The sequence below is a fragment of the Lactuca serriola genome, chromosome 3, assembly GCF_051521515.1.
Source record: "Lactuca serriola cultivar US96UC23 chromosome 3, Lser_US96UC23_V15, whole genome shotgun sequence".
Classification (NCBI taxonomy): domain Eukaryota; kingdom Viridiplantae; phylum Streptophyta; class Magnoliopsida; order Asterales; family Asteraceae; genus Lactuca; species Lactuca serriola.
Window position 1 is genome coordinate 93143321 of NC_136410.1, and position 15606 is coordinate 93158926.

General features: G+C 33.6%; 1 protein-coding gene across 4 annotated transcripts in view; it reads left to right on the forward strand.

Moving 5' to 3' along the window:
• The window catches only part of LOC145092871 (cysteine-rich receptor-like protein kinase 2), a 31482-nt gene extending 22214 nt beyond the window's left edge, over positions 1 to 9268 (forward strand). The window contains exons 5-8 of one of the 4 annotated variants that reach the window (XM_079030860.1): positions 7479 to 7689; positions 7800 to 8031; positions 8133 to 8286; positions 8754 to 9268. In XM_079030860.1, the coding sequence (XP_078886986.1) occupies positions 7479 to 7689; positions 7800 to 8031; positions 8133 to 8286; positions 8754 to 8954 (798 nt within the window). In that variant the 3' untranslated portion in view covers positions 8955 to 9268. Of the gene's footprint in view, positions 1 to 7478; positions 7690 to 7799; positions 8032 to 8117; positions 8287 to 8753 lie in introns of those variants that run through there. The other 3 variants (XM_079030862.1, XM_079030861.1, XM_079030863.1) reach the window with 3 other exon arrangements.
• Positions 9269 to 15606: the final 6338 nt, after the last annotated feature.

Consider the following 15606-nt stretch of genomic DNA (forward strand, 5'->3'; position numbering starts at 1 on the left):
TCTAATTCTATTTCTGTGTAGTTCGTTAAGTTGTCCGGGCTGTTCTTGTATCTCCGTAGGTGTTTAGACAGTAGGGCGATCGGTTTACAGGAGTTCTACTGGGTTCTAAGTTTGTTCACATGACGATGCGATTACTTGTAGGCTTGGTCAGTTCTCCGTCCTGAGGTTCATGTTAGAATTAATATATGGTTTCACAATCACAATCTCGTGTATACGAGTCGTATATAATTAAGATTGAAAAGGTAGTCGAATAACTGATTCTTCTTTAAGCTCACATCCCATCGAGGAAAAAGAAGTTAAAGTGGAATCATCAATTCTAAACCTATAGAACCTTGATTATATATCACTCTTATGTATACATTCCTCAGTGATAGGTCAACCTCATGAATCCTTGGATTAAACTTGAAGTACTGCACGATTGGTACTTCGTGGATTTCTTCGGAAAAGAAAAGAACTATGAGGTACTCCATGCATGAGTACTTCGGTGTTCTGATATGACGGCTTCGCTGGAAAAGCGATCTCGAAGAAAGAGATGTACGTGTGAAGGTAATTGTTTCTTGATGACGACATGATTCTGTTAGCACGAAAGATAAGGATTTTGTGAGCGATTTTGGTTGACCCTAGATGTACTTCGATTGCTCAAGAAAAGAGGAAGAGTGTGTTCTTGAAAGTTTGACCTACATCCCTATGATGCAGTCCTAGCACGGAATGGAAGTATGTTCGTGAAGGTTTGACCTACATCTCTATGATGCAGTCCTAGTACTGAGTGGAGGTGTGTTCATGAATGGTTGACCTACATCCCTATGATGCAGTCCTAGTAATGGAATAGAAGTAAGTTCGTAGAATGGTCTCAAGACGTTTGTCGTTCAAGCCGAGGTATAGTTGGTTGGTGAATAACATGATCCAACCACTGAAAGAGACTTGGAAATGTCTCCAGAGCTAAATTACTATAGTCCAATCACTTGACTAAAGCATGTTTCAGATAGACTCCAATGAAAGTATGATAAGAGTACTTGAATGAAGAATGACTCAGAAGTTAGCCAGCTGTCAATATCTTTGATATTCACGATGTAAAGATTCGGGAAAATGACATTGTAAAGGTCTTACATCATATCCAGAGAAGATAGTTCTTGACAGCATAAAGACCTAACAAAAAGTACTTACAGTACAAGATAATTTCATAGAAAATGCCACATCGGGCATAGACAGAAAAACGATTACTTTTAATAAGGAAAATAAAGTAAAGCGTCTACTACTGGCAACGGTCATCCCTCTGGTGAACTCTCAGTTCAGCCAATTGACGTTCCACGTCAAGTAGGTGTCTTTCGTACACCCTCTGGCGTACTCGGAGCTCTATGACTTCGGCTCGTGATTCAGCCAGTGCTTGCAGCAGGGTTTCATGGTTTCTCTCAGATCTCTCGTGAGCATCTTCTAGATGAATGGTGCGGAGGGTATGCATTCTCACATCGGCGACAACTTCGGTAATCTGATGTAGGGCAGTCCTGCCTTGAATCTCATTCCGGGCCACTCTGCGGACCAAGATTGGCAAGGTTCTGTCTGCTGAGCCCCCATTGCTTAGGTCATAAAAGCTTCGGTCACCATCAAATGGCATGGGCTGATCTTGTTCTTGGCTCCATGTTTCCAAGCATTCCACCCATGGAGGCGTCGGGCCATGAAAAGCCGGACGAGGGTTAGGAATTGGAAAGGGAGCTGCTTGGGGTAGGTTCTCAACCTCGGGTTCGGAGTTAGCATCGTCCGAAAGGTTTTCATCATGGTGATCATTCAAAGGGATAGGATGATCATTCTCTGGTTCTTCTTCAAACCATCCAGCAATGACCTCGTTTGGAAGGTACGGGTTGCCGTGGGGATGGAGTCCGGCCATGTTATCTACGCGAGAATTGGAGTAAGAAAATAATTATTAGACGAACTATCTAGATAACTATTTAGAAAATCTTCATTATTTACATCGCTATTTGTGAAGTGCATACCAGTTATATGTAATCGAAACAGGATAGGCCTTCGAATATGTGACCTTAACTCTAAATTCACACAGAATAGGGGTAAAGTAAAATTTTCATAGATTTTAAGTCTATAACATCCTAATTACATATAGCCTTTGTGTATCCACTTAGTAACTATCAACTTAGTAATGAAGATCCCGTTTTAGTTCTCAAGTATAACGTATTTATAGTAACACCAAATACTCCTATAGTATTTTAAGTTTAATGTTATGTTCTATTGTTCTCAATCTGGTAGGGTTGGTAAGATTTTAGACTTGTTGCAACCACACAATTAAACTTAGGCACATGCTAGTCAACCCTCGGATAATCTAGGTGATCATGCTATATCTTCCCAGTTTTGACCATATGTCTCTAAGCCCACCTGTATTGCCCAACAATCGTAATTCTTTTGTACTGTCCTAGTGACACTGATTTTAGTGTGAATGTAGGCACGTATACTTTATTAAATATTTTATTATTTAAAGTATAAACTCTTGGTCAGAGTATTTTTAATCCCTTATGTATTTATAGTTAGTATATCTTTTATGGGTTGATATACTTAATTCACTATAAACAATGCTCTGATACCACTCCGTCGCACCCCGAAACCAAGAACGCCGGAAACGTTCTGGCGCGGAGGACGTCATGTACAGTATCACAACAATGAAAAGTAGTAAACAAGCAACAACATCATCCATTGCATTAATAATATAATTATTATACAAGTGTGTTCTGTCAAATTATAATAGACACTAAAGCATAAATCAAAATGAAAGATGAGTCTTGAACAAGCTCCATCTTCTCTAAACCTTGCATCGGTACCTGTCTATTGATGACCTGAGGATAAAAGTAATTTCGAAAGCAAGTATCAGCTTTGAAGCTGGTGAGATCATAAGTATTTTAGTGTCTTAATTTGTATGTAAGAATTTGTATGTATATGAATTGTAAGTATTGAAAATGTATGTGAATCATAAGTATTGAAAATGTATGTAAAACAACTGTAAACGTTTGAAAAACTCTAGAAATCCCTATGATTCCTACTATTATAACTGGGAGTCATCTACCAAGACTTAACTGATCTATATGTAGCCTTCTACCAAGGCATCTAGTGTCTGTGTGTGTCTTTTGAAAGAGTGTGTATTTTCCCAAGTCTGACTACATTAACCAAAAATATAGTTTCTACATTACCGTGTGTCGTGTGAATGTTCACGAAGTGAATGTAATGGGAAAATGAAATAGTACTATGGTGTATTGTCGAACTACAACCGTACTAATTACATTAAGTCTAGGGTAATTCTTCTAAGTACTGTAGCATTTGTAACAAATAACTACATCGGTACACAATTGCCTTATTTGAGGGATAAGGTATAATGTGATTGCTAGATCCCAGGCTATATGCTCCCCTGTCAAAGGAATTTTGGGACCTACCCACGACCCATGCATGTATGCAAGCCGTGAGCATCCACATTACTATGATCATGTATACTCGATATAACTATCACAATTGCGTTGTGATTCATCGGTATAGTTAGATCCTGAACTAGTTCCATGCTATAGCACCTAGTGACGTCTGTCCTATGTATATGTAAGCGTAATCATGTAAGTGATCATGTAGTTGTACTCATGTAAGTGTGATCATGTAAACATATCTATGTAATAATATAGTAATGTACTGTAACGTTCTAGCTGTAATGTATGTTCTCTCTATCTAGCAAGTATAGTAATGTACTGTAATGTTCTAGAAAGTATTGACTCATGAATGAACTGACTCATTGTATGATATCGCGTTCTAGTAATAGTTTGAGTATCTTCCTAACCTACCCATATGGTAATTTACTAGTAATCTAACAGGTACGTATGGACATGGATGTATACCCTTGCTACCCAAGGGCATTGGATGAACTGGAAGGACCTTTATGACTATATATGTACACATGATATATAACTAATATTTAAACGACCTTCGGACGGGTACCCGATATCCCACCAGACCATATCCAAATCAAGGAAAAGGAAATAGGGTGGATAGCCTTCCTAAGTCCTTTCAACATTTCTTATATAACTATACATATATAGGCATGCAATTTATAATATAAAAGCATAAAATAAGTTTTGTAAAACCTTTGAACATAATTATTATCTAAGAAAAGATCGACTTGATGTCAATCTATAAAACGGTTTGAAGGCATGGATTTGATAAAACAGTTTAGTATAAAGAAACATTTGTTTGAAACACAATTGTAAATAAGTTTGAAATGAAAAATACAGAGTAACAGGTACAGTGTAATAAGGAGTTTTAAACATATAAAGTGTTTATGAATAACATTTGAAGGAAACTGTTTGGTAAAACGACTAATGAGTAGCGAATCATTTGAATGCTGCTTATTAATCGCATGTGGTTAATATAATAATTAGCATAATTCTACTCGTATCCCCCCTATAAAACATTTAAAAACAGTTAAAACATTGATTAAGGGGTATGAATTCACCTGTTGCAAGTGGATCGGAAGGAAGTGTCGGATAAGTGCTTGGTGTCAAGTGAAGACTTAGACACGCACAAAGATCCTAATAACATATAAGGATATATGTATATAAACAATTAGTCTTTAAATAACTAATAAACAAAGTCAAGACACTCTAAGGCATTACAAACACTTTGTATAAGTGTTATAAGTGCTAAGGAGTGCATCTAAGTGTTTTAGGGAAATGCTAGTATGATTGGGGTTCAAGGAACACTCTTAAAATGAGTTTACTCCCTAAGGACTAACACCCCTTGAGTTTACGGTCGTAAACTCCTAACCTTATGACCATTTGTTGGTTTGAAGTCTTCTAAGCTATTCCAAGCATTCCTACTTCATGATTTAGCCTTAGGAAGTGTTGTGTGGCATCAAAACACTCCTAAATGAAGTTTACGGTCTAAGGACCATTTCTCCATGAGTTTACTACCTTAAACTCATAAGTTTGGTATTTGGCGGTTTTCAAGTCCTTAGCTCAAACATGACACTAGTCTACGTTAGATTTAGACATAAGGAACAACCGTGGGACATTTACACACTTTTTGGGGTGTTTACGGTTTTGGGACATCCCCAAACCGTAAACACATAAAAATGGAAAGTTTTGGTGCTTTTTGTGTGATAAACTCTTCAAGGATGGATCTAGACAAGTCCCTAAGGCATTGTGAAGCATCTAGACACCTTAACACAACATTTGGGCCCTAAACTTGGTGTTTACGGTTTTAGGACCTCCTAAAACCGTGAACACCTTTAACTTGGTGTTCTTGGGACTTTTCCTTGGTAAAAACATGTATAGCTAGCTTTAAATGACTCTAGGATAGATGTACTTACATTGTGGAAGCTTGAAATGAACTTTAAGTCCAAGAACACTAGTGTGTGTTCTTGGTGTTTTGCAAAAACTAGTCAAAACACATCAATGAATGGATTAAAGGATGTACAATCACTAGATTAAGTGATATACTAACTTGAAATGGTTAGAACACTTACTAGTTTGAAGATCTAGAACAAAAACTAGGATGATACTTGAGAGAGTTTGGAGTTTACTCTTTTACAAAATGGGTAGTAAACACAAATGACTAGTTTTTGGGGAGTAAACTCATGCTTAAGGCACGTGTTTACGTTTTTGGATGATTTTTCGACCCAAACATAAAAGTTTGGTCGCAAACTTCTAAGACACGAGGTGTTTGCGGTTTTCAAATTTCAAAACCCAAGACGACACTTTCTTTCACCCGTTCGTTTAAAAATAATATTAAAATAATCAAATGAACTCATTTGTCCCAAAAACAAGTACAAGTGAACTTGACTTATAATATGATGTGATTGACTGCTAGGGTTTGACCGAATGAAAATTTCGAGTTGTCACACATATTCTTTACAAATCCTAATTTTTTTTAAGAGAGAGAGAGAGAGAGAGAGAGAGAGAGAGAGAAAATTTCGTCTATATCCATATAAACTTCTGTAATTAAGTATATATCCTTGTAAACTTTAAATTACTTGTATATATCCTTATAAAACCTACATACTCACATATATTTCCTGATACTTAATTTAGTCATATTTAATATATTACATAATTTAAAAACACTATCTTTAAATTGATTTTTTATAGGTAAGAAAATAATTAACTTGTAACATTACAATATTACTCTTCCATACATTGCTATTTTCGACCTAGTTACTTCATGTATCCTTAGAAAATATTAACACCCACATTGAAATTAATTTTTCAATGATTTTACCTGTAACTAAGAATCACCGAGAACCAGGGAAAGAAGAAAATAGTTTGGAAAAGAATAATTGTAGGTTTCCTAAATTAATTCAAGGAAATTGAATATGTTGTTTAGCAATCGATTAGAAATATAAAATAATCGAGTTTTGCTAATCGGTTATAAATAGTATGAAATGGCAAAAATTCGGGTCGTGAATAAGCATATTCTTGAATAAGGAGCTCGGTTATAAAAGGGATTGCAAATGAGTATTTTAATAGTTTTGTTATAATTTATTTTAAAGATAATGTTTTTAAATTTTAAATATATTTATTATTATTAAACATATATTTGGATATATATATATATATATATATATATATATATATATATATATATATATATATATATATATATATATATATATATATATATATATACGATTTATAGGTTTTATAAGAATATACATTTAATTTGGAGTTTTACAAGGTGTATATATAATTAACAAAGTTTATGAAGATATAAATGGAATTCGCCCATTAAAATGGCATTTAAGTCCAACTTTGTTCGGTACAGGACTTTCGTATAGCTAATTGCCTAATTATTCAAATTATTAATTTACAAAAATAAGAAATTATTTATTGTTAAATCCCTTTCAACCTAATCTACCGTAATAAACTAAATTTTTTTTGCCTCATATTCTTATGTATTTAAAAATATGTCATTTTATAATTATTTTAAATTAATTTCTATTCAACATGTCATTTTATGGTTTCTTCATTTTTAAAATTTTTATATAGTATTTAAATATAATAATAAATGTATATCAATTTTATTAATAGACTAACTTCTAATTTCAAAATTACTAAATTAAACCTTATTAGTTTTTTTTTGTTTATTTATCTAAATTAATTGTTTAAATTTAAAAGTGAAATAATACTTTATTTTAATAATTCAATATTTTTCTTATTTTTTTTTATAAATTAAAACTTCTCAAATGTTTAGAATTCCATATTTAATTTTTCTTTTAAATAAACTCATGTATTAACTCACACCTAATTACTTCAAAACATTTACAGGTGTTTAAGGTTACAAAATAATTTATTTTAACTTTCAATAGAAACAAAGAATGCATTAGCCCTATCTACGGTTTGTAATTGCAGAGAACTTCTAACAACTACAACCATAATGAAGATTTCAAATAACTGAATCCTTCGGTTCTTAAAATTAACGTAATCCTTGATCTTCATGTGTAACAGGCAACTATAGACAACAAGAATGTTGTGGCAGTGAAGAAACTTCTTGTACGGCATGGTAGAGCAAGACTAGAATTTGACAATGAGGTTAAACTGATGAGTAGCGTCCGCCTCCGTAATCTTGTCCTTGTTCTTGGTTGGTCCAGTGAAGGACCAGAGCTCCTTTTGGTCCTAGAATACATGCCGAATGGTAGTCTTGACAAATTCTTGTGGGGTAAGTTAACTGTTTTATGGAAAACAAAGAAGATTACTTTCTTGCTTACTTATGTTGTTGATAGTTTCATTAATGTACTAGTACAATTAATGTAAATTAACAACAACTAGGTGAAGCAAAAGGAAGATTGAACTGGAAACAAAGATTTAATATCATATTTGGGATCGCTCGGGGTCTTGCACATTTACACCATGAATTCCATGTCAAAATCATTCATAGGGATATAAAGTCAGCAAACATTCTCATTGATGATGACTTCCAACCCAAAATTACAGACTTTGGATTGGCTAGGTTTCAAGAAGAAGGCCAATCCCATGTTAGCACTAAATTTGCGGGGACCTTGTATGTTAACATTGTATACTTTATTCATTGTTTACTATATATAATGGATCCAAATTCTATAACTGTCATAATAACAAATTTTGTAGAACATTTTAATATAGGGGTTATACCGCGCCAGAATATGCAACACATGGACACTTATCAGACAAGGTAGATACGTATAGCTTTCGTGTCGTGACCCTTGAAATCATAAGTAGTCGAAGATGCAATGATGTGAAATCCCAAAGATCGGACGTTTGTTACCTCCTTGAGTATGTAAGATACAATATTATAAAATTTTATAAAAATGATTTGAAAAGCTAGGCATGTATTGTAAAGACAATTAGGTTGCGTTTGGTTGTGGAAAACTATTTTCGTTTTTTAATAAGATGTTTTCAGAAAATAGAGTTCAGTTTTATTTTCAGTTTTCAATGAAAATTTTAGAATATGCGTTTAGTTAGAAGCGGTGGAGTTTTTATTTTTCATCTTAGAAATTTAGAAAATTTTGGAAAAATGTTAAAATGACTTTTCTAATTTACATACAATTTGGAAAAATTAAAAACTTATATTCTTTTAGAAAACTTTGGAAAACTGGACCAACCAAATGCTTTTTTCAAATTTTTTGTTTTTTGAAAAATTTTCCACAACCAAACGCAACCTTAGCTATTCATTTTTCATTGATAACTCGATTCAGTAAATTGGTCATTAACTATATTTTTAATTTCCTATAACAACGTGAATAGGCATGGAAGTTGTATGAGGACAACATGCATCTCAAGATCATTGATGAAAATTTATATCTGACAGAGAGTGAACAAGAACATGTCAAGAAGATCATTGAAATTGCCTTAAAGTGCACTCAATCCCCAGTTAGCATAAGACCAACCATGTCTGAAGTTGTTTTACTGATTTCAAATGAAAGATCTTTGGTGCGAAGAAATTGAGGCAGCAAGTCTAGTTTCATCATTCTCGATAAATTAACTTGAAGGAGACTATTCTACAAATACTAGAAGAGGTGTTCAAAAATCTTAAAGGAAAATGAAGGCGTGTCTGATCACCTGCGGAGATTTAAGATTAAAAGTAGGAATATATTTTTTAAAATGAGCAAAGTTTTTGCCCAAGATGATCACGTAGACATGATAAAATATCTTCTTATGCTACACAACGACTTTAGTTTCCTACGAAGGTTTGGTATTTGAACGATTTTATCTCATAATATTGAAAAACAAATATATAATGCTTTTATTCAAAATAACAACCTCATGTTGATCATTCGTGGCCATGTTCATTGTAATAAGTAAAAAATCACCATATGCTTGGACATATAATGAGGGCGTGGAGATTTGAATAAGTTAATAAGGGGTAGTGGAATAGTATAGCACGCCAGTTTGTTTTTTGTTGTTTTTTTATTTTTTATTATTATTTTTTTATTTTTATTTTTTTTTCACATGATTTACACTACATAACGTAATTATCTAACGGTAAATGACAAAATAAAAATAACAATTATAATTTCAGTTTGACAAACAACTAATTACCTCACAAAAAATTGTTTTATAATCTTTCGATTTTTAAAATATACAAATAATAATATTTACTAAAACTTAATAAATGAAAAATAAAAAAGCAACAACAATGAACCTATATATAACATTATTGTTTTGTACTCTTATATATTAGATTTATATGTAGACATAAAACCAATTCATACTCCGCTTATGAGATCAACAAACAATGTCAATAAATAATATTATATGAGTTAAACTTGAAACATTTATTTTGATATTTCTTTTAAGTTACAAAGAGCGAGAAACACAAAGAGAGAAAAAAGAAAGAAACAAGAAGTTTGATGTGAGTTAGAATTGAGAAATGAGAAACGAAGCGTGTAATCAATCAAATAAAGCAGTAAGAACACATTGTGTAAATATGATCTAATTGGCTCGTATTAGTCTGAAAAGAGTACAAGATATTCAGGAGTGTTTACAAAACTGAAGAGCACAAAAGTTACTTCGACTCTAGTACATGATAGGTTTTGGGTAAAACAAATAAACTAGAAAAACAATTCTTAAGTTCACATGCAACCTACTTTAGATCTATGTTTTAACTATTGAACATATAACTTTGAATTGTAAAACAAGAACCCTAAGAGAGGAGGCTATTTTTGAAATTAACCAATTAGGGTTTTAGAGTTACATACCTTTCAATTGTTATAGTAAACAATTGGTAATCCTTTTGATCTTGATCTTCTTCGAAGCTTAGCACCACAAATGCAATGCCTCTAATGGAATCACACCCAAGAGCTAACAAGTAGGAAACTTATGAGGAGAGAGGCTAGGTATGCAATTTTCGACCTATGGTTTCTCCAAGAGAAGGATTGGCTGATTTTTGGAGCCAAAGGTCTCCTTATATAGCTGAGGTGTCTAGGATTTAGGGAAAACCCTAATGCTCATTTGCTTAGGACCTAAGCTTATCTAAAGACCTTATCCAAGCCCCTTGGACGAAATCATTAGGGTTTCCCCTTATAGATTTCGTCCACCCCCTTCCAAGGAGGTTCTGGTACCTTCCACTCAACCCTATTAGATAATTGCAAACCAATCCCTGCATTTTATAATTAATACAATTAACCCCAAAATCAATTCTAATTAATTTCTGGCCAACTATTAATTAAACATTATGATATCTTATTAATATATTAATCTTTTAACATATTAATAAATCATTTAAATTAGTTTAATAATCTTATAACAAATTAATATCTCTCCTTTCATAATTGCTCTTTCCAGTTGCTAGGTTTGAGGGCAACCCAAAAGGACTGTGCTACTATTAATTCAAGTACATACCAATTATAGTTATGGGCTTAGACACCTAATCGAATAGTCTCCCACTTGGGTAAGTCTGAAACTATAATTGCTAGTGTGAGTTCTAAATCAACTAGCAAATTGTAGCATCCAAAAGCTGCTGTCAAACTCTGAACTAGTCAGTTACGTGTCCTAAGATAAGTGACCATATAATCCTTCATTCTACAAGATATCCCCATAAATAAGATATGGATAATCACTCTCTTTATCCAGAATCTATGTTTCCCGATTCCTGATTTGTGATGATATAGGACTTCTAATTGAACACATCAATTTAGTCCTGGCTGGGCCCAACACATAAGTCAACACCAAATCATCGAGGGGCCCACATATATCATTTTTTCTCGTTAGGGGAAAAGGAACGAATAAACATTGACTCATATTCTTGCATCTTTTACTCATCAAACCATACATGACAATGTGTTTTATAACAAGTTACTCATGCATTTTCGTATCACAATTGTATGATCGACTCGTAAATTATAACTCATATTTATCCATTTCAAGATTATAAGATATCATCATCTCATTATTATTCGTGATGAATTCCATGAAGTAATACTCTAAGAGAGGGTTTATCTAGTACTCAAATCTCTATTTCTAAGTACTCATGAACATTGTATCAGTTCTATTGCTATGTCTAATTCCCTCAGACAATCTGCAATCCAATTGATGATAGTCTTGATTCACTACTTACTTCCAAAAGTATGAAAGATCGTGGAGTTTGAATAATCACATTATTCGGGAAGTAAAACATGCAAAATATGAAACACAATAATAAATAATTGAAAAAAGCAGTAAACAAACTCATAAATAATACTTTGTTATTTAATGGGTTTAGGTCATTTTTTGTCACTTAACTTTTGGTTTTGTGCTCATTTGGTCACTTAACTCTTTTAAGTTTTAAAAGGTCATCAAACTTTTGGCTTTGTGCTCATTTAGTTACTTAACTTTTGTTTTGATCACATTTAGTCACGAAACTTTTAAAATTGTGTTCATTTAGTCACTAAACTTTTAAATTTTTTTAAAAGTTTAATGACTAAATGAGCACAATTTTAAAAGTTAGGTGACTATATGAACATAAATCTAAAATTTGGGTGACTAAATATGACCAAATCAAAAGTTAAGTGACTAAATGAGCACAAAATCAAAAGTTTGATGACCTTTTAAAACTTAAAAATAGTTAAGTGACCAAATGAGGAAAAAACCAAAAGTTAAGTGACCAAAAATGACCTAAACCCTTATTTAATCACCAAAATTCAATTACATTTACTTTGTAACAAGTTTCAGAATAAAAGTAATCTAACTGCTAAAACTAATATCATATCTCAGCCCAATGCTCTAAGCATGTTGAATATGCTTAACCCTACTTAGACCCTTTGTGAGGGGATCTGCTAGGTTTTCCTCAGATGATACCCTCTTTACAATAAGATGGCATTCTTGTACTCTATTTATGATGAAATGGTACTTTTTGTCGATATGTCTGGTTTTACCATGATATTTGGGTTCCTTTGTTAAGGCAACCACCCCCTCATTATCGCACAACAATTCTATAGGCTCTTGGATGGTTGGAACAACTCCGAGATCTCCGATGAAATTCCTCAACCAAGCTGCTTCTTTTGATTCTTCGCTTGTTTCTATGTACTCTGATTCACAAGTAGAATCAACCACTGTATCTTGCTTGGAATTTTTCCGAGTAACTGCTCCTCCGTTCAGTAAAAATACCCAGTCAGATTAATAATGGAAGTTGTCTCTATCCGTTTGAAAGATGACATTATTGTAACCATCTTCTCTCAAAGTATCATTACCACCAAGTACAAGGACCCAGTCCTTTGTTGTTCGCAAATACTTGAGTATGTTCTTGACTGCTATCCAATGAGCTCTGCCTGGATATCCCTAATAGCGACTGACCATGCTCAAACCGAAGGCCACATTAGGGCGAGTACATGTCATAGTGTACATGATCGATCCAATAGCGGAAGCATAAGGTACACAACTCATTTCAGCTATTTCCTCATATGTACTCGAGTATTGATTCTTAATTAATTTGGTATTGCTTTGGATTGGTAGCTCTCCATTCTTGGAATTTTCCATACTAAACCTCTTTAGTACCTTGTCTAAGTATGTGCTCTGACTAAGTCCAATTAGTCTCTTCTTTCTATCTCTCAATATTCTAATCCCAAGAATATAGGCATCTTCTCCAAGGTCTTTCTGTTGGGTTTAGAGCATACTATCACTCCTATGGTGTACATGCAACCCAAGAAACCTTGGATCTATGTTTTCTCTAAAATACATGCAAATTTGATTTCCAATTTCACAGCCTAACTAGCATGTTATGGGGTACTTGTAATACAAAACTTTAAGTAGACACTACTAGAATATAGGCCTTTAATGACGCACGAACAATGACACACGGTGATTTACAATACGCAAAAGTGTGTGCCTTAAAAATAATGTCTTCTCCTAAAAAATATGAAGGATTTAGGGCATGCATGTTTGCGCGACCTAAAATTTGTGTCAGAAAAAAAAAACACGGAGGGCACCCATTAAAAAAGCATGTCGTGCAGACATGTCGCTTTATAATTTAAAAACAAACACGGAGGGAACCCATTAAAAAAGTGCTCATGCAGGCATGTCGCTTTATAATTCTTAAAAATGAATGCGCTTTCTTGTAACAAAGTCGCAGGGGATCTAGGGCATTTTTAAAAAGAGGATCTCTGTTCGCTACATCTTCTCACTTCTGCTCATCTCCACTCACCTCTTCCCACCGGCGACCTCCACTCACCTCTTCCTGCCGGCAACCTCGAGCTCACCTCACCTCACCGAGACTGCAACGACTGCTCAAGTTTACAAGCATTTGTTTAAGATCCAACCATTTGCGGATCCTCACGCTCACAAGACTACGATTTAGGGCTAGTTACATTGTTCCTGTGTCAGATTTACTAGGAAATTTAGGATTTTACAACTTCTCCCTATCGCTATCTATGAACTAATGAAGCCATAGATAGGTACGATTCAAGCATCGTCTAAGGTAAAGTTGGTCGTGCCTCCTCCAAAAATAAATCACAATATATCTTTGTTGTTCCTCCCATCAGGTAAGTTGATGGTCCCTCATTCTCGACCACCTAAATTGTCTCTCTTTTTATTTTCTCTTGATATTTCTTCTCCATTCTCCCTTTTTTTCTCTCGATATTTCTTCTTCATTCTCTTATAGTTATGTCATGTGGTTATTTTGTTTATACATATACTTGATACTTGATAACTATGTGTTGTCAAGTTTCTATTTCATCCCTGAAGCATTGAGTATTGAGGATCAATGCAGATGGATTAAGCATTGAGTATTGGGAAGTGCTTACATGAGGAAAGGAAGGCTAAGTGAAGTTTCTCAATGCTATCGCCAGGCTCTTTCTTTGAACCCTCGTTTGGTATGAACTTATCAACTCTAGTCAACTTTATTTTCTGATTTATTGCTTATTTGGCTTCTAATTATATATATATATATATATATATATATATATATATATATATATATATATATATATATATATATATATATTTGGTATTTGTTTATGTAGGTTGATGCTACAGCAACCTTGGGAACTTGATGAAGGCTCAAGGATTGGTTCAAGAAGTAAGAAAACTTGATGCATATGTTTAGTTATCTCATTTCCCTTGGTTCCATTGACACTTACATGAACATGTCATCCATCCCCTTCCTCTAAATAAAGCATAGTTTTGACTTTCCAAGAAGTCTCACTGGTTCACAAGCTGATTTATACCATATAAAGATATACATGTTCCTAAGTCTCACTGATGAACTTGGTGAAAACCAGCTTTTTAATAACCAGAATACAATTCAAGTTGCATTCTTTTATATATTCTTGTCTTTCAGAATAATGTTTTCTTAATTTTTGGTACAAATCACTTTAAGTATCACCATATTAGGTTGTTACTACTTTCACTAATTGCAGTCATTTTTGCAACTGCAGGAGTGTTGTTAGTAATGGAAACCTTATAAAGGCCAAAGATCAAATCCGAGGCTTTCTAAGAAAGGTCAGGCTCGTCTTTTGACTCTTTATATGTATATGCAATTATGTAATCTGCATTGGACTTCTGGATGTGATTTTGATTTTGATTTTTTCAGATAAAAATTTGTACACTGTAAGAGCAGTACCATTTTCTGATATCCAGTCAATTCACCAACAATTGGGTGGCAGTATGTTATTGTTGTTTTATCATCTGGTATGTTGTCACTATAATTTGATCTTATTTATTTGTTTGCATTTGTGTATGCCATAAGGCAAAACATATTTATGATTTTCTAATTATTATCTACTTAATTTCATGTCTAGCATTCCCTCCTCTTTACTTCTATAGTGGAGGTGTCCGGGAGTTTCTTGTTACAGTTAAACAACATGTCATGATTGTCAGGTTGGTGGTTTATGTCCAGAAAAGAATCTTTTTTTAGTTTTGGTCCTTAAAAACATTATCTTCTAATATCTGATATTTATAAAAATTATTGATGTTTCAGATCATCAGAAGACGTGAATGTATTTCTTGTAAATGGAACACCTTCATCTTCATTCAGAGGCTTTCCTTCGGATAATAACAATCAGGAGAGACTTAATACATTCACTACTTCAGAACACAATCATGGGCAGCGGACAGCAAAACAACAGGCAAAGGCAAAAAAATCACGAACCTGCTCGAGATATTTCCATTCAAGTTTAAGAAAAAT